This window comes from Portunus trituberculatus, chromosome 18 (assembly GCF_017591435.1).
Source record: "Portunus trituberculatus isolate SZX2019 chromosome 18, ASM1759143v1, whole genome shotgun sequence".
In the NCBI taxonomy this organism is placed as follows: Eukaryota; Metazoa; Arthropoda; class Malacostraca; order Decapoda; family Portunidae; genus Portunus; species Portunus trituberculatus.
This window is the reverse complement of record NC_059272.1, coordinates 6,725,035-6,750,843: the sequence shown is the minus strand read 5'-3', so window position 1 is coordinate 6,750,843 and position 25,809 is coordinate 6,725,035. Positions and strand designations below refer to the sequence as shown.

General features: G+C 38.8%; 1 protein-coding gene across 6 annotated transcripts in view; it reads left to right on the top strand.

Moving 5' to 3' along the window:
* The window catches only part of LOC123505627 (protein Mo25-like), a 91,041-nt gene that overhangs the window by 24,621 nt on the left and 40,611 nt on the right, over window positions 1-25,809 (top strand). For all 6 annotated transcript variants that reach the window (XM_045257174.1, XM_045257175.1, XM_045257170.1 and 3 more), the window contains 2 exons: window positions 12,757-12,875; window positions 13,676-13,844. In XM_045257174.1, the coding sequence (XP_045113109.1) occupies window positions 12,757-12,875; window positions 13,676-13,844 (288 nt within the window). The remainder of the gene's footprint in view (window positions 1-12,756; window positions 12,876-13,675; window positions 13,845-25,809) is intronic.

Below are 25,809 nucleotides of genomic sequence, written 5' to 3'. Positions count from 1 at the left end.
AGAAGACCTGATGATGGTTGGAGAAGGGAAATATAATGTTTGGAAAAGAAATAGAGTAGGTAAGATGGGAGGAGGAGTGATGTTGCTGGTTAAAAAAGATATAAAGGTGGATCAAGTGAAAGAAGGTATGGGAAAGGCAGAAGTGCTAAAGATCAGAGCAGAAACTAATGAAGGAAAAAGAGGCACTACATAGTGGTGTACGTACCACCTAAGACAAATGCATGGTCAGTACAGGAATATGAAGAAATGATAAGTGATACAGGAACATGTCTGGAAGAAATGTTGGGTGGCTGTGAACGAACTATAATGATGGGAGATTTTAATTGTAAAGAGGTGTGTTGGGAGGACTGGTCAATGGAAGGATCAGAGACAACATGGGGAAATACACTATTGACACTGGCAATGGAAAATGTGTTAACTCAGTGGGTCAAAGAAGATACTAGGTTTGGAGGAGAGGGAGCATCGTCAAGACTGGACTTGGTCTTTAGTACAGAGCCAATGGTCATTGAGGAGATGAGGGTGGAGTGCCCTTTAGCAAAGAGTGATCATGCAGTTTTGGAGTTCAAGGTGATAGATGAAGAGAAATCTAGAAGAAATGAAGAATATAAAGTGGGAAGATGGAATTATGCCAAGACAGATTTTGGAAACCTAAAGAAATTCTTTCAAGAGACAAATTGATGAAATTCAAGAGTGCTAAGGGAGCAAATGAAAAGTGGAAGGAATTTATAAAAATATACAAAGAAGGTGAGAAAAATTTGTACCAATAAGACAACATAGAGAAGTTGGAAAGCAGGACTGGTTTAACGATAGATGTGAAAAGGCTAGAACAAGAAAAGAGGATGCATGGAAGAGGTGGAGAAGGAAAAGACGGATTAAGCAGTGGGAAAGTTACAAAAGAGCAAGAAATGAATATGTGTTGATTAGAAGAGAAGAAAGAAAGAAACAAGAAAAGGATATAATTGATAAATGTAAAGACCAACCAAGGCTTTTTACAGACATGTGAACAACAACATCAAAAATAGAGAAAGTATTGAAAGTTTAGAAGTAAATGGAGTATGCAGTGAAGATCCCAGGAAATGGCAGAGGCTATGAATGGATGCTTTCGGAAGGTATTCACAAAGGAGACTGCTTTTGACAAACCACTGGTAATGGAACAGAAAGGGATTATGAAGGAGTTTCAAGTAACTGTGGAGGAGATCAAGAACATGATGGGGAGTTTAGAAGTGAGAAAAGCTGTGGGACCTGATGGGGTATCAGGATGGATTTTAAGAGAATGCAGGAGCAATTGGCAGAAAAAGTTTGTGAAGTAATTGATGCCTCATTAAGGGAAGGTGTAGTGCCCCAAGACTGGAAAAGAGCTAACATTGTCCCAATCTATAAATCAGGTAACAAGAGAGACCCATTGAACTATAGACCAGTGTCACTTACAAGTGTGGTAGCTAAGATGTGTGAGAGGGTGGTGAAGAATAGATGGACAGACTTCTTGGAGAAAATGACATACTTTGTGAGTGTCAATTTGGTTTTAGGAAAGGGCGTTCATGCACGACAAACCTGATATGTTACTATTCGAGGGTGATAGATGTAATACAGGAAAGAGATGGTTGGGCTGATGGAATATATCTGGATTTAAAAAAGGCCTTTGATAAGGTACCACACCAGAGACTGATCTGGAAACTTGAAATGGTAGGAGGAGTGCATGGCAGTTTACTAAAATGGATGGAAGACTTTTGGTAGGAAGAGAAATGAGAACAATAATTAAGGACAGACCATCAGAATGGGGATTGGTGGAGAGTGGAGTTCCACAGGGATCAGTGTTGGCACCAGTAATGTTCGCAGTCTACATAAATGACATGGTGGATGGGGTGTCCAGTTATGTGAGCCTATTTGCAGACGATGCAAAATTGTTAAGAAAAGTGAGATGTGACAAAGATTGCGAACTACTCCAGGAAGACTTGGACAGAATATGGAAATGGAGCTGTACATGGCAAATGGAGTTCAACACGACAAAATGCAAGAAAATAGAGTTTGGCAAGAGTGAAAGAAGAATCAGGAGTATGTACAAGATAGGAAATGAAGACATAAAACCAGTCATGAAGAAAAGACCTTGGGGTGACAATTACCAATGACCTATCGCCAGAGAGACATATAAACAAAATAATTGGAGAAGTATTGAACTTATTGAGGAACATAAGAGTGGCGTCAGATATCTAGATGAAGAAATGATGAAGAAAATAATTACTGCAATGATAAGACCGAGGCTTGAATATGCAACAATACAGTGGGCTCCGAACTTAAAGAAACACATAAGGAAACTAGAGAAAGTACAGAGGGCTGCAACGAAAATGGTGCCTGACTTAAGAGATTTGACTTATGAAGACAGACTGAAAAGAATGCAACTTCCAACCCTGGAAAACAGAAGAGAAAGGGGAGACCTGATAGCAATATACAGAGTGATGATTGGCATGGAAAAATGGATAGGGAAGATCTGTGTATGTGGAATGGAAGAATGTCGAGAGGGCATGGGAAAAACTAAAATGGCCACTTATAGGAGAGATGTGAAAAATATAGCTTCCTCATAGAAGGGTGGAAGCATGGAATAGTTTAGACGTGGAAGTGGTCAACGCAAGGAATATTCATGATTTTAAGAAAAAGCTGGACATTAATAGATATGGAGACGGGACAACACGAGCATAGCTCTTTTCCCGTATGTTACAATTAGGTAAATACAATTAGGTAAATACACACACACACACACACACACAAATACTTTTACATCTACTTATGAAGACAATATCAAGTTGAGATTATAGCATCATTCCGATTAGCAAGAAAATGAATTTTATTATAAAAGGATTGGTTAGAAACCATAAATCTTAATTTGACTAAAAATTTACTCTAGAAGAAAGCGGTGTGTTCCGCCTGGCTCAAGACGACGGAAAGAATTGATGGAACAGTAAAAAAAACAATGGAAATTGTTGAAGATGACAGAAAAAGTGCTAGTGTGACGCCTCCTTAAGTGCTGCCGCATAGCGGGATCGAGGATCGCTATATATATATATATATATATATATATATATATATATATATATATATATATATATATATATATATATATATATATATATATATATATATATATATATATATATATATATATATATGTGTGTGTGTGTGTGTATATATTTATATTCTTTATCCTGTAAATTCACAGATACGGTATTTGGGAATTACTACCCTTGATTCGATATACGGTAAAAAAAATTCACAGATACGGTATCCGCTTATGTCATCTGAGAGGACCCAGTGCGGGGGACCAGGGGTGATGACGTTATCCACGCCACACCTCCCCACCACTCACAATACTGACTTTAACTTGACCACCCTTGGAGCCTGTTACCTTTTCCCCTCCCTCCCTTTTTTTTTTTTTTTTTTTTTTTTACTGCATTACATATTACTTATATGCATTACTTATTAGATGAATAAATGTAATATTAAAGGATCTATTGTAAGCACAAATATATTCATAATAATCATGGCAAACACTAAAAGCCTATTGCCAGCGGCGAACCATGCAGCAACTGATAAAGGGCACAGATGGGCCGGGCAAGCCCACTATCAGAGAATGGTAGAAGTCGTATAACATCAAGCACGCCTTAGATAACATCAAGTCATCTTGGGACGAAGTGAAGACATCTACCATGAACTTGGCGTGGAATAAAGTATGGCCAGAATGCGCGCATGACTTCCCAGGCTTCGCTGAAGACAACATCAGTGCGATCAGAAATGACATAGTAAATCTGTGCCATAGGGCTGGCTCCGATGAAGTTGATGATGATGATGTTCAAGATCTATTGGAAAGCAATGCTGAACCTCTCTCAAATGATGAATTTATAGAGCAAGACAAAGCATCACAGGAAACAGAAAAAGAGAGAGATGAGGAAGAAGAACCTGTGTGTGGTCTGGACATAAAAATTCTTAGAGAATGTCTCGGTGGTATTGAAAAAAACCCTGAAGGAACATGACCCAAATCCTGCCAGGAGTAGCAAAATGGCTCATGACGTAAAGAAAAGTGTCAAAATTTATCAAAAAATCTATGATGAAAAAACTAGAAAAACCAAATAGTCCTCCATCTACTCGTTCTTCTAGCCAGTCAGACATGCCATCCCTGTCACACCTGCCGATCCTGCTACAGCTGGCTCTTCCTCCATATCCTTTTTCTTCAAAGCAGTGAAACGTGCCGACCCTGCTACAGCTGGCCCTTCCACATCTGCTTCCGACAGTGCAGACGACGACGTCTTATCATCGTCTGTCCACTCAGTGGAAGATGAGTAAGGGCTGAAATCCCTACTGTCCAGTAGCCTAGGGAGGAACATTATCGGGTAGAACGCATGGCAAGTGAAAAGTAAATAAAAACTTTTTTTTATGATTATTTTCATGTACAGGCAAACCCCGTTTAACGAAGGTTCACACAACAAAATTTCACTATAACGAAGGTTTCATTTTACTACCATCTGCTCGTTTAACGAACACCAAACTCGCTTTAACGAAGTTTTATCCAGGTAATTTTTTTTTCCAAATTTGAAAGCCCCACTGTATCATGCAAGCTGACAGGCTTTTGAATACATCAGGAGCTGCTGGTACTAAGGCCTGCCTCAGGAGAAATCCTGAGACACCTGTAGAATAAAGATCAAGATCAAGCCTCTCGTGGACAACACAGGCTCTGCCGATACAAAGGCCTGACTCAGAAGAAATTCTGTGTCACCTGTAGCATCAAGATCAAGATCAAGATCACACACACCACTCACTGCCCAGTCAAAACATAACAGCGTCACCAGCAGCTCATCTTCCTTAGTTCAACTTACCACCAAAACACCCTGCAATGTGGCCTAACGTTCCTAAGAAGACCAGGAAGTGTCTTACTCTCAAGTGAAGCTGGGTATTATTCACAGACAAGAGAGAGGCCAGAAAACTAATAACATTGCTTCCCACCATGGCTTGACTCCATCTACTGTCTACTATTTTCAAGTCAAGATACTCTATTAAGAAGGCTAGTGAGACCTCATCTTCCTTGCAAGCTAAAAGAACCACCAGAACTCATGACTCTACAATGGATAAAATGGAAAGCCTTGTGGAAATGTGGTACATAAGTTTTGTATGCAGTACCATGATGCGCACTTTGTTTACATTCCACAGGTTGCCGGTTAGTGTATTTCCCGTTTCACTCTCCCTCCCTTCATAAAGTTAAGATCATCAACATTATAAAGTTACGTACATACATACATTAGTGTACATTATAATGACTTAAATTAAACTACCTAAATATTTAACTTCATAAAACTTCATTAAACCTTTTACTGTACTATGATGCACTCTCGCTTTGCTTACTCTCAATGGAAGTTCAAATCAGGGGTTATACTTGTTATAATCAGTTCGTTTAACGAAGTTTCGCTTAACGAAGTGTTTTTAGGAACGTAACCCCTTCGTTAAACGGGGGTTGCCTGTATTTTCATTTCTGTAGGGATGACTTTTGACGTGCTGGAACGTGTTCCCTATTATTACATGTTATAACGGGTTCGGTATACAGTAAATTCGATTTACAGTTAGGTTTCCAGTAACGCACCTGTACCCTATAACGAGGACTTACTGTATATATATATATATATATATATATATATATATATATATATATATATATATATATATATATATATAATATAGTATAATATAATGCACACGCGTATCTATGGCTGCAGTATGAATTCCAAGGTACCATGGTCCTTAATATTCACCATGGGGTTATAGGGTTGTGTTTATTTTGGGTATGTAAGACAACCTCTTGATTTAAGAGCCTATAAAATTGGCAAAGACTTGTGCTATACTTCAGCATATACAATGTTGATCGTAAATTAGGTTGGTGAGCATCAGGAAGAAGATAAGCCTACAGTAAGTCTCAACTTGTTATATTAAACACGGCAATTTTGATAGCCAAAATTTTAGGAAAAAGTTGCATTCTATATTTGATCAAATACGGTAATTATCTCTCAGATTGCTTCCTCTCTGTAACAAACACATATATTATCCTGTTTTCCCCACATCACCAGGGTTTTACAGTTACATATTTACACTATCTCTTTCTTCATAGTGCACAGATTTTTCTTAGTATGATACCTGGTGACAGGCAAAGTCCGGCTTGGTAGGAAGCTGGTAAGTAATGGAGCTAATCGCTGTCTCCCATGGAATGGCGGACATGTTAAAGTTTCCTGCCTCCTCAGCCTGCTCTCTAGCGGCATTTCCCACAAGGCACACCTGCGTAGTTTGAATTACAAATCCAAGAGGGGTTCAAAAGGCTTCATAGAACAATACTGTAGCATCAAGGCACCCGAGTGACAAGCCAAACAATATGCCGCAACTTTCCCTTTATTCATTATGTTCCAACCTATAGACCGAGACTACATTCACTACACATAAACAAGTATCGTTTGCCGTAATAAGCACTCACCAGTGACTTTCATTTTATAAATAATATTACTTGACCTTCTTACAAAGTGTGATGATGATAATAATAAAGGCTGCCACAATAAACTTCAGCACAGGAAGGTGTATACACAAAGTTACGATGACTTGAACATAATGATAACAGTGAAGAACATACATGAAATAAACATAATAACTCGCAACATTGCCGGCTCCAGCTGTACCCGGGAATCTTGAAGTTAGTGGAGTAGAGTCCAGGGGTAACGTCCCCCACGAGCGGTGGGTGATAAGTGCCACTAGCGGTCCCAGTCCCGCTCCATTACAACTGGCTCTCTGCCTTGAACCCACCCGAACTCTTCCAAACCCACACCCCGAACTTATACATAGTCACAAAGTACATCTTACAGGCATTCTACATATACGTGTACCTCTTACATATACATATACATATTACATATACATCATACATGAAAATACATACACAACTTACATATAGATTTAGCAAATAATATAACCCAAATAGATAATGACACAAATGACGACTCTTCCAAACCCACACCCCGAACTTATACATAGTCACAAAGTACATCTTACAGGTATTCTACATATACGTGTACCTCTTACATATACATATACATGAAAATACATACACAACTTACATATGTATTTAGCAAATAATATAACCCAAATATATAATGACACAAATGGCGGCTAATATATGCCAATAAAGACAACAGTCTTTACCACCAAAACTGCTCATTGGAAAACCCGCAGCGATAGTAACAACCTACTAACACGATGCCAGAATCGTGTTACAAATACCTTTTCATAAATTAAAGTAAGCTTTTGTCAGATGTGTATAAACCTTTACCACAGAACCCTTGAAATGTCTTAATGGAATCCTGGGATTCCTCAGAACACAGTTTGAGAACCATTGGCTTAGATTATTGATGAATGATAGAGAGTTAGTGACAGGACACAACTCTGAGGAACACCATTATAAATAGATTTTAAAGAACAGTGACTTAACTGCAGCAACCATAGAATGATGAGAAATGATACTTGTTATGAAGTTACAGATTGGATGGTAATAGCTGTTGAAGGTAGTTTGGAACTTTTTGAAGCTTTACCCCATAACCTCTTGCCCTATCCTGATTACTAACAGAGGATTTTGTTTGTCACCCTTGTTTTATTTCTTATGTCACTTGAAAAATGTCTATCTCTAAGAAATCTTAATTCAAATGGCTCTTCTATCCAGTTTTATTTTTCTTCCAGATTCATTTAGTAATTCTGCTACCCTAGACAGGTTTCTGAAATCTGTTTGATCTAACTCAAGCTTTGATTCAAGCTTCAGTAAAACATGCAAAAATATGGCATTGAAAGCAATAATATTATAGAGTACTGGAGGATCTGTGCGTTATGTCCCGTATTAAATCCCATAACACATAAACAGAGTGGAAATGACGAGGCAAAGTTAAAATTTTTACACCAGCACCATTCCACTGTTCTGTGCATACCAGATAGAACTTGGCAGTGTGTTTTTCATTATAACTAAGGTACATTGAGATCCGCTAACTGTTTTGATAGCACACATGAATGTCAGCGTTAGTCATTGCGCCACTTATTTTCATACAAAATGAACTTAACTTGTCAATGAATTCATCATTATCTTGCCTGGCTGTCAAATGGTTGAGAATGAACATGTCTAGTCTCAACAGGTAAGGAATTTTGTTGGTATAGTCTGACCAGCCTTAATTTACGGCCGTGGGGGGACGAGCGTCTCTGTACAGTGTTGCCACGTTTTCACTACTGTTGTTCTGTTAATATCTCTCTCTCTCTCTCTCTCTCTCTCTCTCTCTCTCTCTCTCTCTCTCTCTCTCTCTCTCTCTCTCTCTCTCTCTCTCTCTCTCTCCTTTGATTCTTTAGTAAGTCATTTATAATTGTATGTATATATATATATATATATATATATATATATATATATATATATATATATATATATATATATATATATATATGAGTGGCACGAGGTCAGTCATGTCGCCACCAGCAATGTCAAGGCCACCAGCTGGGTGTGGAAGAGTTGCCGCTCGCAAGTGAATAATGCTTTTTTTTTTCACCTAGGTATTGGCATATACCTACTACATATTTTGTAAAAATCAAAACTACACATTAGCTTGGCTTACAAATTATGAATGCGATTATGCCTCACCCTTGAAATTAATGTAAAAGCCAGTAAATGTGAGCATTTTATCTTATAATTATAGCAACATCTGGTACTACAAGGTGAGGCTATTCGGCCTGGCCAGGCTGGGTTCATCAGTATTGCTGCCACTCACAAGACTTCTACTATTTTTTTTTTTTTTTTTTTTTTTTACTTTGGATAATAGATTATTTCTTTTTTCCATGCTCATTATCTTATATCTGTAATGCTGATATTATTACACACCCTAAACATACGCTAAGTACCATTATAAGTTACTACAGTTGATATCAGCAACACTGTTGAATATGTATGCCATGTTTGTATGGTACTACGTATATAGTTTTTTTATGCATATGATGGTTACTGTTGATTCAGCCATCTATATACACAAGTCGAAATTTTATACATCTGAATTGATGGTATTTGCGATGCCTTGTACACCAATAACTTCCATTTCACATCGCATTTTTTTGGAAACGTGGCAGCACTGTAGAGCTCCCCTCGCCCCACCATAGCCGTAAATTAAGCTCGGTCAGACTATAGCACTTAAACCCTCCATAAAATGCTCTTGGAGGGTATTGCACCAACCAGGTTAGGGCCAGTGGCGCCACCAGGGGGTGGCCTGGGGTGTCCGCGGCCACCCCTTCAAATCTGCTGGCCACCCCACTGGCCAGTCACAAATATCGATTGGCAGTTTACAATTTTGCCAGCATTTGAAAAATTTTTCAAGATCTTGAAAAATTAACCCTAACCTTTGAAAGCTTGAAAGAAAAAGTCTAAATCCCCAAAATCTTGAAAAATCTACACCGACTGTATAAAAGTCGTATAAAATGTTAGAGAGAGAGAGAGAGAGAGAGAGAGAGAGAGAGAGAGAGAGAGAGGTGGCGCTGGTTCAGCTGACGGCCTGATGCATACAATACACGTGGTAATGTAACATTACATCAGTTGAGCAAACACCGTCTGTGTGTCGCCTTCAGTACGTTCTTCTGCTTTGCTTTGCTGGTAAGTGTATCCTACTAAAATTAAACTTAAGCGTTAATTAATCATATTAATCTTTACTGATATATTTTCATACTCTGGCATAGTGTATTATTCACTTAAAGACACTCATTATTCATGTCCCATGAGAAAATAGTAAAGCTGAGTGTGCCATTCGAGGTGTGGTGTTGAGTAAATTGAGTAATCTACCTGATGAGAGGGGCAAAAAAAATGCCACAGTAAGTGGGGTCACTGGGGTGTACTTGTAAGTATAATGTTTCTTATGGAGCTACAGTCAGCTATCATTAGATTGGAAACACTATAGTGTCTGGGACATAAAGTGGACAGTACTTATAGGTTCACACACACACAAAAAAAAAAAAAAAATAATAAATAAATAAATAAATAGTGCATCTTATGTTTTTCTGGTGATATGATATTTTGAATTTGGTAAAATTGTTGCTTTGTTCCCTGGTGGTGGCTCAAGGCATAATGTATGTATTAAGTACTGTATGCCTGGCATACAGTACTTACCAGAAACAGAAAACTTGAACTTTTTGTACTTTCTTGAACTTTTTGTACTTTCTGCATTCTGCATTCACAGAGTACTACCTACAATAAAGATCTTTAATTTACCGTTTATTTGCAAGACTTGTTTTCCGTTCTGTAATAAAGCAGCGATATATAAGTGTCCGATATAGAGAGGGTGTACTATTGTAATTTTGTAAGAAAGATGTGTTTCCATTTGCCTCACAATAAAACTGCAGCACTGAGGATCTACAATACGAAATTCCCCAGCTCAAGTGCATTCTTGAGAGAAAGCAAGCTAGTAGTGAGGAAACACCAAAGAGTTTAATGGACCTCACTGCCTTTCTGGAGCCATATAGAGAGGTATTCCATGAAATGTTTAAACTGTGCAAAATTGCACTTGCATTACCTGTGAGTACCTCATCCTGTGAACACAGCTTAGCTTTTCTGTGCTTAAGTTAATCAAAACAGCCTTGAGAAGTACCATGACTGATGAGTGTTTAAGCAATTTGTGGGTGCTCAGTGTGGAATCAAGAAGGGCTAAGGCCTTAAATCTTGATGAGTTTGTGGATACGTTTGCCAAAAAACACAGCAACCGGGGAATAATGTTGTTCTGAAAATGCAACTGCAGCACTGAGGATCTGCAACAGGAGAATAAAGTTGTAATAATATTACTAGTAAAATAAAATTCCTGAAATTATGACTTTTTAATTCTGGTGTACCACCCCAAATTTTAAGTGGCCCCCTCCCCATGGCCACCCCTATGAAATTTTTCTGCAGGCACCACTGGTTAGGGCATTACTAGGCAGTAGTAAAACTAAATTGTACTGGCCCACAAGATGATATCAGTAATTCATGCAATGTGCCATATCTCTCATTACTTAAGGAAAATAGAATAACAGTTCTCTATTCAATTTAATGCATGGTTTTGCTTATAAAATTTGGGGGGGGGACACAAGAGACATGAAGATCTCTGCAGGTGATTATGTCATAAGTAAGGCCCATACTATATGAGCGTTTACAACGCAGCAGGTCTGGCGCAACGTTAACGCTTATGAAATTAATCAACGTTTATGAATGGAAAGCAAATTTTCAGTCTATACAAGCGTTTTTAGCTCTTGGGTAGTCGGCATTGATCGTACGTCCGGCACTGTTAATGCATCTGAAGGCGTTGGTGGCGCAACGTTTTCAGCGCTTGTCATACTATACTGTACATTTCACGGCAGTTCTGCCACGGTGTCCGTAGAGGATTGGTAGTAACATTGATTTAGTATATTATTACTCATCTCAGTGTAATAACAAGTCTCTCAGCAGGAGGAATACTTTTCTTCATAACTGTATAATTTTTCCTTATTTTCTGCATACTAAACACAGAAGTTCATCAAATGATGTCACTGACATTCTGTAATACTGGAAAAACTTGTTGGGATACATTCTATGCTTTTCAAAGATTATATAGAACTGTCCTGTTGATAGGCAATTGGTTAAAACGGGATGAGACCCCAACGTCTTTTTTTTTTCTTTCATGATGTTCATGCCACTCTTGCAAAAGATGAAGTGCCAAAATACATCCTGTTTGCATGACATCTATCTTGTACTATGTCCCAAGCAGTACTGCTCAGAAAACAACATGTATAGGACGAATAGCGCTTCCGCAGCCTCTAAAACGCTGCGCTTTCAACGCCCCCGTCTAGATTAAAATAAAATACAGGGAGGCGTCAGCAGCACAAACGCGGCACTTTAGACGCTCATATAGTATGGGCCTAAATTAAATACAGTAAAGGTGCTGGTTATAAAAATGAAAATGAGACTGATAATTTGCATAATAGTTGAGATACCTAATCTAACATAATGAGTGGTGAGAAGAAACATAAGATGAGACGGCATTTTATTTAAGTTATTGCCCCAAGCTTGACTTATTTATTGAAGATCATTGGATGGAGAGATTTTTCCTTGGTCTGGCTGTACAACACACAGTAAGACAGTGAAGTGTCATTGTGTCCTTCCATTGTGGCCACCAGATGAAAAGTGAGCTGAGTTGCACATGCATACCTGCCTGGTGACCTGACTCCCTCCCCCATTGCCCAGGAAAAAAAAAATAGCTTTTTCTCTCTCTCTCTCTCTCTCTCTCTCTCTCTCTCTCTCTCTCTCTCTCTCTCTCTCTCTCTCTCTCTCTCTCTCTCTCTCCAGGCAAGAGGAGTTACCAACTACTTAATGACAACAATTTTGATAGCTTGTGGATGAAAAAAAAATAAAGAACTTAAGGCACCAAGCACAATAACCTGACATCCCCTAGTGTGTAAACCTAGCTAGCAGGCACGCTGAGCCGTCCTAACTTTCCTTCACTTAAAGTACTCCATGCAAAGAAACTGCAGCAATAGAGGGTAGTGTGATACCTGCCATCATAGCACATACAATTTTACACTACTGGTAAAACTTTCATTGTTGTATTCCAGTCTGGAGGTTTTGTAGCTGATTGATATCTGCTTAGGGTAGTGCAAACTGCCACCTCTACTCTACTTGTTTTTGTGACTGAATAATAAGAAATATAATATAATGGTCGATTTCAGGGCAAGAAAGATGTGGCACAGATCTTCAACAACATACTCCGCAGACAAATAGGTATTCGCTCCCCTACAGTAGAATACATCTGCACTAAACCAGAGATTCTCTTCACTCTTATGAAAGGGTAAGTTTAGCCCTTAATTTTGTTGTGTGTATTAATTATTATTTATTTTATTTATTTATTTTTTTTCTTCTTTTTACATTGTCATTGCCATTTTCAGTCATCACAATTAAGTCATGATTAATCAGCTTTAGTTTATGTAGATTTTAGAATTTTCAAGCAGTGATTAGATAATATATGTGTCAGGTCAGTGTCTGTAAGTCAGAATATAGCTAAGACCTGCATATGTTCACATCCAAAAGCACTGGCTCACTTTTTTTTAGTTTCATTTTGGCTTGTTTCCTGGGGGGAAAAAATTAAGAGTCGGTTAAATGATACAGGAGAGTGGATTGATGAACTTTTGTCTCTTTAGATTTAAAGAAAAACTTCAAAGATGGCATTTTAAGATGCTGTGACATTTGAAAATGAAAGAAAACTGAAAAAGTCAACTATTGAAGTGGAGAGAAAGTTACATAGGAAACAGTGACAAGAAGAAAACAAAGAAAAGTTCATGTGATGAAATTACATGTGAAATTTGGATAATGTTACATGAATCTCTACTTGTGTAATCTTATATTCATAAACTTAAGTCTTAACAAGTATATCCACTACTAAACTAAAACTTTGCAAGAGTTTAACATTGTATTAACTTGTAAACTGTGCTTTAAGATTCTGGTGATATCATTTCTGTGGTGCACAATTATCATTATAAAGAAGGTTCTTAAAAATAATTTTTATTGTTGTAGAATATTCTTATATCTTAAAGTATTTTAATAATTTTTTTTTGTGTATTACAATGCTGTTAAATTAACTACTTTATTTAGGTATGAACATCAAGATATTGCTCTTCACTGTGGGACAATGCTGAGGGAATGTGCGAGATATGAAGCATTGACAAGAATTATTCTCAACAGTGATGACTTCTACAACTTTTTTAAGTATGTTGAGGTTTCAACATTTGACATTGCTTCGGATGCCTTTTCCACATTCAAGGTATGTTGCTGTGGTGCAGCTCTGTAGTTAAGCTAAAGTTGTTTCACATAATTGAATTGTCAAGGATTAACTTTTCTTATGTTTAACCTTCAAAAGTAATGTCTTATTTTTCACTATGTAAGATATAGATTTCCTCTTTAAGTGCGCACCTCAGTTACTGGGTTTTTGGCGCACCCTTACTTTGTTTCCATCTGTTCTACAATGCGCAAAATTTCCGCCTTTATGCGCACTTGGCAAAAGAAACTTTCACTTGAGAACAAAATAGATTTACTAAGAAATATTCTTTCTGCCAAAAACCAATAAAATAAATTCAAGTAAATTAAGAAATATTTTTATAACAACAAAATAATAATTAAATTTCAAAATATTATATAATTGAAACTTAACATAAAAAAGAACCAATGAAAAGTTTGATGCCGTGTTTATGTTTTGGTCCAGCCACATTGCTCCAGTTTGTGTGTGTTAGTTTCATATTTCACGTTTACTAAACATTATGACATTTTTTTTACTTGCCCTGCAAGTAATAAATGTATCAATTAATCAATCTTTTCCCTGCACAATAATTCAAGTAAATAAGGAAAAGGAGAATTTGGTGAGGGACACAGTGGACAAGAGGAAATTAATCCTAATTTTTGGGCTGAAAGAAAAAAGAATCCTAAAAAGTTCATATGAAAGAGAGAAGAGAGAGAGTTGGCAAAAATTGTTAAGTTGGTTCAGGACAGCACATAGGGGTTGAAGCAGGAAGTGGAGAAAGTAATTAGATTGGGAAGTTATAGTGAAAAAGAAAAGAGACCACTTAAAGTGAGAATGATATCTCAAAGGGCGGTGGAAATTGGCTGAAGATACTGAATTTAAAAATACATTAAGGTCTCGGTTTACGTCAGAGTTACGTTCTTGAAACATGACGTAAGTTGATTTTGTATGTAACTCGAGTTTCCGTACATTTCAAAGCATATTTTCGAGTTTTCAACCATTGTTTATGGTCATTCAGGTAAGTTAAAGGTTATATTGTTATATTATTTGCAACTCTATAGGAATATGAAACACAAGCTTGTTTTTGTTGTTGATTAGGGCCGTGAACGGGAAGGACTGCAGGTTGCCGAGAGGGGTGGACGCCTGAGGCCGCCAGGAGGGTGGGCAGGTCGAATGTGACGCCCAGGGCGGACAGCTGGGAGCGTAGTGCAGTGCGGTGGGAGTAGAAGCGTGGGCAGCGGGGCAGAAAATGCAATAGGAAAGGGCAATAGGGATCAGCAGACAGGCGCAGACGGTGCAAGTGAGCTGCGAGTGTCGTGTGGCCCAGGCAAAGGCTCCGGAGTTGTTATTGTTGTGATGAGTGTGCAAGCCCTCAAGGTCATCAACCTTCCCGTTGTCATGGTAATGGGCTTCCCATTTTCTTCTTCCCTCCCTCACACAGCTGCTGCCTCCCTTCTCATGTCTTTTAATTATGTCCTCTTTTTCTTGTAGCGTAATGGTTTTCCTTTTCTTAGCATCACTGCTGTCACTAAGGAGTTTTCTCTTTGGTGTCATTGAGGAAGATACTAAGAACTTGAGTCAGTAAATGCAGAAGTAGGATAACACTCTGGCCAGGGGCGACGGTGTGGTGGAAGTGAGGCAGGGTGTTATTGTATTCAAGCGTGAGGCGGGCGGTGTGGCGGGTAACCACCAACAATAACAATAAATCCCGCGCTTTACGATTTATGAATTTTCAATTTTTTTAATCTTAAATTGCCTTATAGTGGACTGACGTAACTACGAGTTTGACGTAACTCGAGACCGACGTAACCCTGGACTTTACTGTACAGTCATACCTCGCCCAACACGACTTACGTTCCTGAGCTTGTCGTGTATGGCGAGATTCGTGTTCGGCGAATAATAGGCCCTATGGGAAAATGGGGGTTACGTTCCCAGATCTTCCCCTAAAAATTTTTTTTTACCAAAAAAGGCTGAAAAAAAAACAATAAATGAAGTACCAAGCACACGTTTTATTTAATTATAGTACTAGTACCTTTAGTTTATTTGCTGGTTGTAGAAGGCTTGAAATATGAAGTGATGGGCCTCTGACTGGCAAATGCTTCCATATGGCGTAAGGTCTCCTTGTAAGGCAAAAGAAGCTCCTCAACACCCCTCTTGAACTTAATGCTCCTCTCTAGGATGGGATCTTTTTCAATGAAGAGGGATGTTGCATTTTCCATGACTTTCAGCAAATTACGAAGAGTCCAAGACGCTTGGGAGGGGAGGTCAAGTGCATCCACCAGGACCAGCGGGAGATTCAAATGGAGACCAAATCGTGCAATCGCTAGTCAAAGTCATGCTCGGTGAAATATGGGATATTTTACCGATTCGTGTACACACGAGTTTCGTGTTAAGCGAGGTATGACTGTATATGGATGATAAGAGATATGAACTTGGAAGAGAGAGAGAGAGAGAGAGAGAGAGAGAGAGAGAGAGTGCTAAGAAATGAAGGTAAGAAAAATTTGAGAAAAGGATGTAAATTGAGAAAAATAAATTCTACTGGAGGGTTCTAGATATGAGACTGAGGAAGTGGTATCTTTGGGAAAAAGAAGAGGTAATGGAAGAAGTACAATTGGAGAGAGAGGCAAGAAATTTAGAGTGACATATACAAATATAGGTGGATTGTTATCCAGTGTGTTAGAAGTTAGAAACTATTTGAAGGAGAAATGACCGGATGTAATGTGTATAGTAGAAACAGAGCTAAAGGAAGAGGTCCCTGTTAGCTTTAAGGAAGAGGAATATAAAAGTTGGATAAGAACCAGAAAGAAAAAATGGGGAGGAGGAGTGCTGATAATGGTTCATAATGATGTATGTGTGGAGGAAGTGCACTATGGAGATGGCATGGCATAAGTAATGGGAGTAACAATCAAGAGCAAAGAAAGGAAAAAAAGGAAAATCATAGTCACTTATGTGCCACCAAAGACCAATACAGTAAGTCCCCTCACTTGGCGAATCTCAGCTTGACAAAATTCACTTTTGCCGGTAGGGTGGTCACAGACCACTGAGTGCATGCTTGGCGATTTGAATTCAAACTTGGCAGTCCCCTGGTGGCCGCACGGTGAACCACGCGGCTCCCCGGAGACATCTCTAAACTTATCAGAATGCAGTGTGAGAGTCCCCTTCAGCCATTTTGTTTGTGCTACCCTTTGTTCTGCTAGCGTGGGAACGAATTCTGGCGATTTACCGCCAACATGGTCTCTACCAGCACAACAGGTGGTACCGGTGACGGTAAGGACAATGGTGGTTGCAGCAAGGACAAAAGTGGGCGAGGGAAATGGGTGGAAAAACGGGAGTTACAGCCTTTATATCATGTCCTATTAGCTTTATGTATTGTTTATTGGTCTGTTTTGTACATGTGTTTTAATATGTGAAGGCAAAAGATTTTATTTCAGCTCGAAAGATGGTATTTAAGGGGTCAAAAGAGGGACTTTGGCAATGACCAATGATTGATTGAGGCATTTTTTAGGGAATTTATATGGCACAAAGAACTCATGCTTGGCCAAATTTGCATTTGGCGGTAATTCCACCAGACTGATTAATTTGCCAAGTGCGGGGGCTTACTGTATATGGAGAACAGAAGAACATAAGGAAATGGAAGGAGAGGTGATAAGTGCTTGGATAGTATGATAAGAAATGGAAAAATACTATTATTAGGAGACTTCAATTACAGAAGAGTAAACTGGAGAGATATGGAATTATTGGGTAATGCTGGATCATGGAGTGAGGAGATGTAAACAGTTAACTATGGATCATTGAGTGGAAGAATCAACACAGTACAGAGGTGGGTGAAGAAGAACCATCATTGTTTGACATAGTATTCACAAAGCCAATGAGAAGAAGTGACCATGCAACATTGGAATTAGAAATGCAGGAATTGGAAGTGCTAAGGTACAGGGAGAACTACAAAAAGGAGAGATTAAATTATGCAAGAGCATAATAGAGAAGATACAGTAACAGCATAAGCAGAAGGATTAGAGGTAAGGGAAAAGATCAAGAATGTTCGATATATCTCCAAGATGGTCAGGAATACGAGTAGTGTGTTGCACTAGTTCTATGTCATGGAGGATAGCAAAGTTGAAGGCTAATTCACCAGGATGATCAGTGAAGGGAGAGGAAAGCCAAAGCTGGTGGTGAACATTGAAATCTCCAAGGATCGAGATCTCCACGAAAGGATAGATGGATAGAATGTGTTCCACTTTGGAAGTTAAATAGTCAAAGGTTTGGCTATAGTCAGAGGAGTTAGGGGAAAGATAGGCAACAGACAAATTTAGTTATAAAGTGACTATTGAGTCAAAGCCATATGGTAGAAAACTCAGAAGATTCAACAGCGTGGGCACGAGTAGGTTAAGTCGTTACGCTCATAGACGCAACATCCAGCTTTGGAACAAAAACGTCTGCCGAAACTGGGTACATGTTATGAGCCAATGCATCTCATGAACCATCTAATATGGTAAGTATCGTGCTTCATGGCTCATAAGATGCATCCAATTTTGGCAGACATTGAAATTGAATGGAAGGATAAATGAACATATTTAAGCTCTGAAAATGAAGTGAAGGATTTCACCTCGTATTTAAAAACTCACATGCATGTAGATCATTATTATACCCTAATATTTTGGATTTAAAAACTTCAATATTAATATTTGTTAGTACCTTATGTACCAATCCTGTTTTGAGTTGTAAATAGACAAATTTAGTTATAAAGTGACTATTGAGTCAAAGCCATATGGTGGAAAACTCGGAAGATTCAACAGCGTGGGCACGAGTAGGTTAAGTCGTTGCACTCGTAGACGCAACAACTTACTTTGGAACAAAAACGTCTGCCGAAACTGGGTACGTCTAATGAGCCAATGCGTCTCATGAGCCATCTGATATGGTAAGTACCGTGCTTCATGGCTCATAAGATGCACCCAGTTTTGGCAGACATTGAAATTGAATGAAAGGATAAATGAACATATTTAAGCTCTGAAAATGAAGTGAAGGATTTCACCTCATGTTTAAAAACTCTCACATGCTTGTAGATCATTATTATACCCTAATATTTTGGACTTAAAAACTTCAATATTAATATTTGTTAGTGCAGGCAACCCCCGGGGGGTTTAACGAAGGTTCACACAACGAAATTTCGCTACAACGAAGGTTTCACTTTACTACCATCTGCTCATTTAATGAATACCAAACTCGCTTTAACGAAGTTTTATCCAGGTAATTTTTTCAAAGTTTGAAAGCCCTGCTGTATCACGCAAGCCAACAAGCTTTTGAATACACTAGCAGCCGGAAATACTAAGGCCTGCCTCAGGAGAAATCCTGGGACATCTGTAGAATCAAGATCAAGATCAAGATCAAGCCTCGTGGACAACACGCACCACTCACTCCCATAACAGCGTCAGCAGCAGCTCGTCTTCACTCGTTCAACTTACCACCAAAACTCCTTGCAATGTGGCCTAGCATTACTAAGAAGACCAGGAAGTCTTACTCTCGAAGTGAAGCTGGATATTATTCACAGACACTAGAGAAGTGAGAAAACTAAAGCATTGCTGGCCACCATCTTGACTCCATCTACTGTCTCTACTATTTTCAAGTCAGCAGACTCTATTAGGAAGGCTGGTGAGACCGTATCTTCCTTGCAAGCTAAAAGAACCACCTGAACTCATGACTCTACAATGGATAAAATGGAAAGCCTTGTGGAAATGTGCTACATAAGTTTTGTATGCGGTACAATGATGTGCCCTTTGTTTAAATTCCACAGGTTACCGGTTAGTGTCTTTCCCGTTTCGTAAATTTAAGATCATCAACATTATAAAGCTACGTACATACATACATTAGTGTACATTATAATGACTTAAATTAAATTTAATTGCCTAAATGTTAAACTTCATAATTTTTACTTTCATTAAACCTTTCACCGTACTATGATGCACTCTCACTTTGCTTACTCTCAGTGGAAGTTCAAGTCAGGGGTTAAACTTGTTATAATCGGTTCGCTTAACGAAGTTTCGCTTAACGAAGTGTTTTTTAGGAACATAACCCCTTTGTTAAACGGGGGTTGCCTGTACCTTATGTGTCAATCCTGTTTTGAGTTGTAAACATGTAAGTATCTGGCATATGGCATTGGCAGTGACAGTGAGAGACTGCAGGGGTAATAACCATAATTTTTCTTTTTTTATCATCATTCTACACATAATTCTAATGTAGTACTTTAGTACATTTTCAAAGCCAAAAAATGTGTGAAATCAGATTTACCAACTTGATTTTCTAAAACATATTTTATTTTAAATATTCATCACATTTCAAAAACAAAGAAAATGTGGAAATTTTTTTATGTATTCATCTTGTAAAAGATAGTGTAATTTTAATTGTATGAAAGTGTATCTTAGTAACAGCATCACACTGTTAACAACGCAGTGAAGCTTGCCTGTGTCACCATATTCGGTACATAACCACCCACACTTGTTTTAGTACATGCAGTGCATGATGCATGGTCACTTAGGCAAATTCTTCCTGACTGGTGTCTTTCAATGTGAATTACCAGAAGGTAGTTTGTTAGCTAGAAAGAAAAAGTTTTTGGTGTACCAATCATCATTTTGTTTACATGTGTGAAGATGTCTGGGTTTTGATTTTAGAGCCTGTCTCCACTAACCATTGCCTGAATGCTGAAGCTTGACTTCATTGGATGCAGGCTCATTTCCTGGGACTTTTTTGGAGAAAATGAGTGTCTTATGAGCCATCTAATATGGTACATTGATCTTGTAACTAACAAAAATATTTCATAACTACTGTAGTGACAAGGTGTAACAGATGTGAACCAAAGAATCCACATAGGACTAACTGGCTATGCTAATGGTAGTGCTGCCACCACCCAATATATTCTTAATACTTAATTAAGTGACACTCGCATTGAATCTCGCCACTAAAAGTTAAATAATATTGATTTTTATATTAATTTTAGTAAAAGTGAGGGGTCATGGAACAGATTTAAAATGATTTACATTGTTTCCAATGGGAAGGACAGTTTTGGACATTGAACAATTTGGACATGGAACAGCCTTTTTGAGCAATTTATGTTCAAATCCGAGGATTCACTGTATATCTTCATCATATGCTCTGCCCACAGTCTTAATTCTATTTGTATGAAATACAGTGTTCCCTTGTTTATTGCTGGGGATGGGTTCAGTAGCCACTCGTGAAAGGTGAAAATCTGCGAAGTAGTGACACTATATATACTTCGCTACATACGTAACATTTTAAACCTTTTTAAACCTCCCCACACTATTGCCAACCTTTCCTGCCATTGTATAAACCTTCCCACACTCTTATCAACCATTCCCTCTACTGTATTACCCTTCCCCACACTCTTATAAACATTTTTGTAGGCTAAGCATATGTGTACGGCACTGTGTATGTATACAAACAATACATGTACAGTACTTTACGTACATTGTAACGTACATTGTCGTCATTATTACACACCAGATTACCAAATTACTGTATATACAGTATTTGTAAGTGACGCCATGGACCCCGTAATATAGCAAAAAATCCACAGAACATATCTACGAGTATGTATAAAACCCGCAAAACAGTGATGCCGTGAAAGTTGAACCGCAAAATAGCGAGGGAACACTGTATAGGCATTTGCCATTTTCCTGTAATCCTTGGTGGAAGTAGATGTGACTACCAATGCTCCCCATGACTTTGACCAACCTAGTAGTGGTGAGTAGGAACCAATAACTCAAGTACAGGAATACTCCGCTTAACGAACAGGATGGGGGATGTCAAAGCTGTTCGTAGAGCGGAAATTCGTTAAGCGGACGTAATTTTCCCCATAGGAAATAATGGAAATAGGGGGGATGCGTTCTGGGCTGGTCCTCAACATACTACATGGGTTAAAAAAAAATTATATATTTTTCTATTAGTTTTTTACAAACCTTGCCCCCAAGAAAGGATTGTTTTGTAATGCATAAAGTGAAATCTTACATGGAATACCAAAAAATAAAACAGAGATAAGACGAAGCGGAGACTCGGCGACTCGGCCACTTCTTCTTTTGTGACCCTTTTAGCTTGTGTGTTGTTTTCACAATGATATTAAATTTATGTTTCCACTCCTCTATTGCCTGCTATAATGGATATCATATCTTAGTATTAATATATGCTCATGCCATGAGGATCACTTTGACTCTGTGGCACTGAGTGATAGGGAATTACTAATGAAATACAGCGGGTAATTCCCTATCACTCAGTGCCACAGAGTCAAAGTGATCCTCATGGCATGAGCATAAATTAATACTAAGATATGATATCCATTATAGCAGGCAATAGAGGTGTGGAAACATAAATATTGTGTTGAAATACAACACGCAAGCTAAAAGGGTCACAAGAAGAAGTGTCCGAGTCGCCGTGAGTCTCCGCTTCGTCTGTGGGCGATCTCATCTCTGCTTTATTTTTTTGGTATTCCATGTAAGATTTCACTTTATGCATTGCAAAACAATAATTTCTTGGGGGCAAGGTTTGTAAAAAGCTAATAGAAATGTTGTTTTATGAACATAAATGCATATATAAGACAGTAACACCACCTTCAGAGGTAGTGTTCCCAGCAACCTCAGAGCAACCTGATAGCAACCATGATAGCAACCTAATAGCAACCCTCCATGCGTTCATGGAAGCCATTTCGTGGCAGGAGGTTGCTCTGACGTTGTTAAAGAATCTTGGATCCAGCTCCAGGAGCACTAGAAACAGAGGCGGGGAGCCAGCTAATCACAGCGAAGCTGCCGCGTTCAGTCCCTCACCTGGCAAATTCAGACCCAGAAAATTCACTCAAATGGATGTGGTTGTACATTATGTGGACTTTTTGGTCTAACTTTATATAGTACAATAAACTGGAAATTCATTAGACAAATGTTCGTTAAGCGGAGTATTATTGTATTCAAGGAACTGAATTTTTTAGCAAGTGGAAACATCAGGACTAGTTGCAGAATGAGTTCTGTTGGGAATCAGCAGAGTGCAGCTGGTGACTACCATTCTTAGAACTGCAAGTGCGCTGCTTGGCAGTGACTGAGTGTGCTGGCGGTTCTGAGACTAGTTCTCATCAGCTTCCAGAACTGGTTCTAGCAGTGGCTAAGTCTCAGAACCACCAGTGGGCTGATTCATATAGAATACCGACAGGGATGATTACCAAATATGTACTGATTTCTGCTCATGAGGGCCAGGCTCTGGGATGGATAATAATAAAAATGCATTCGGCATATGGGCAATTGATGTTGCTCATGAGAAACAATCACCTGATCAAGATACAGCTGACTTGTATGAAGAAATATTTGCATAGGAAAACAACCCAGCATCATATTGTGTCTTCATTTTTTATTACTACTTTATTACTTAGGTACAGTATTGTCATGGGTATATCCTGATAATCCAACAGAAATGATAACCTGATGCACTCCTGTTCCCCTGCTTGTCAGATTACCAGACTTTTTTTACTGTATATACTTACCAACAACCTTAGTTTAAAACTTAAGAATTTTCTTTACAGATTTGCTTTGAATATTTTATAACATTCCCCTTTATTATACTAATAAGTTGTATATTTTGAAGATTGATATTTTTGTCATTATGCAAGATAGATGTTAATTTTTATTTATCTATTTTGTAACTGTGTGTGTGTGTGTGTGTGTGTGTGTGTGTGTGTGTGTGTGTGTGTGTGTGTGTGTGTGTGTGTACTTCACCTCGGTCGCCTCCTGGTCACCCAGCCAGTCTTCCCCGTTACGGAGCGAGCTCAGAGCTCATAGACCAATCTTCGGGTAGGACTGAGACCACAACACACACCAGGAAAGCGAGGCCACCGCCCCATGAGTTACATCCCGTACCTATTTACTGGTAAGTGAACAGGGGCCACACATTGAAAGGCTTGCCCATTTGCCTCGCAGCTTACTGGGACTCGAATCCGGCCCTCTCAATTGTGAGTCGAGCGTGCTAACCACTACACTACGGTGTGTGTGTGTGTGTGTGTGTGTGTGTGTGTGTGTGTGTGTGTGTGTGTGTGTGTGTGTATATATATATATATATATATATATATATATATATATATATATATATATATATATATATATATTATATACATACATACATACATACATACATACATACACACATACATATATACAGTAAGGTCTCGGTTTACGTCAGAGTTACGTTCCTGAAACATGACATAAGTTGATTTTGTACGTAACTCGAGTTTCCATACATTTCAAAGCATATTATTGAGTTTTCAACCAATCATTGTTTATGGTCATTCAGGTAAGTTAAAGGTTATATTGTTATATTATTTACAACTATGTAGGAATATGAAACACAAGCTTGTTTTTGTTGTTGATTAGGGCTGCGAACGCGAAGGAATGCAGGTTGCCGAGAGGGGTGGACGCCTGAGGCCGCCAGGAGGGTGGGCAGGTCGAATGTTGTGACGTCCAGGGCAGACAGCTGGGAGCGTAGTGCAGTGCGGTGGGAGTAGAAGCATGGGCAGCGGATTAGGAAATGCAATAGGAAAGGGCAATAGGGGATCAGCAGACAGGCGCAGACGGTGCAAGTGAGCTGCGAGTGTCGTGTGGCCCAGGCGAAGGCTCCGGAGTTGTTATTGTTGTGATGGGTGCGCGAGCCCTCAAGGTCGTCAACCTCCCCATTGTCATGGTAACGGGCTTCCCATTTTCTTCTTCACTCCCTCACACACAGCTGCTGCCTCCCTTCTCATGTCTTTTAATTATGTCCTCTTTTTCTTGTAGCATAATGGTTTTCCTTTTCTTAGCATCACTGCTGTCACTAAGGAGTTTTCTCTTTGGTGCCATTGAGCAAGATACTAAGAGCTTGAGTCAGTAAACGCAGAAGTAGGATAACACTCTTGCCAGGGGCGACGGTGTGGTGGAACTGAGGCAGGGTGTTATTGTATTCATTATTCAAGCGTGAGGTGGGCGTTGTGGCGGGTAACCACTAGTGACGCCTGGCGGCCAACAATAACAATAAATCCTGCACTTTGATTTATAAATTTTCAATTTTTTTAATCTTAAATTGCCTTATAGTGGACTGACGTAACTACGAGTTTGATATAACTCGAGACCGACGTAACCCGGGACTTTACTGTATATATGTATACAGGCAACCCCCACTTAACGAAGGGGTTACGTTCTTAAAAAACACTTCGTTAAGCGAAACTTCGTTAAGTGAACCGATTATAATAAGTTTAACCCCTGACTTGAACTTCCATTGAAAGTAAACAAAGCGAGATTTCATCATAGTACAGTGAAAGGTTTAATGAAAGTAAAAATTATGAAGTTAAATATTTAGGCAGTTTAATTTAAGTCATTATAATGTAAACTAATGTATGTATGTACGTAACTTTATAATGTTGATGATCTTAAATTTATGAAGGGTGGGAGAGTGAAACGGGAAAGACATTAACCGGCAACCTGTGGAATGTAAACAAAGGGCGCATCATGGTACCGCATACAAAACTTATGTACCATATTTCCACAAGGCTTTCCATTTTATCTATTGTAGAGTTACAAATTCAGATGGTTCTTTTGGCTTGCAAGGAAGATACAATCTCACCAGCCTTCTTAATAGAGTCTGCTGACTTGAAAATAGTAAAGACAGTAGATGGAGTCAAGATGGTGGCGAGCAATGCTATAGTTTTCTCGCCTCTCGTGTCTGTGAATAATATCCAGCTTCACTTTGAGAGTAAGAGACTTCCTGGTCTTCTTAGGAACACTAGGCCACATTGTAAGGCGTTTTGGTGGTAAGTTGAGCGAGGGAAGATGACGCTGTTATGTTTTGAATAGGGGAGTGAGTGGTGCGTGTGTTGTCCACGAGAGGCTTGATCTTGATCTTGCTCTTGATTGTACAGGTGTCCCAGGATTTCTCCTGAGGCAGGCCTTAGTATTGGCAGCTCCTGGTGTATTCAAAAGCC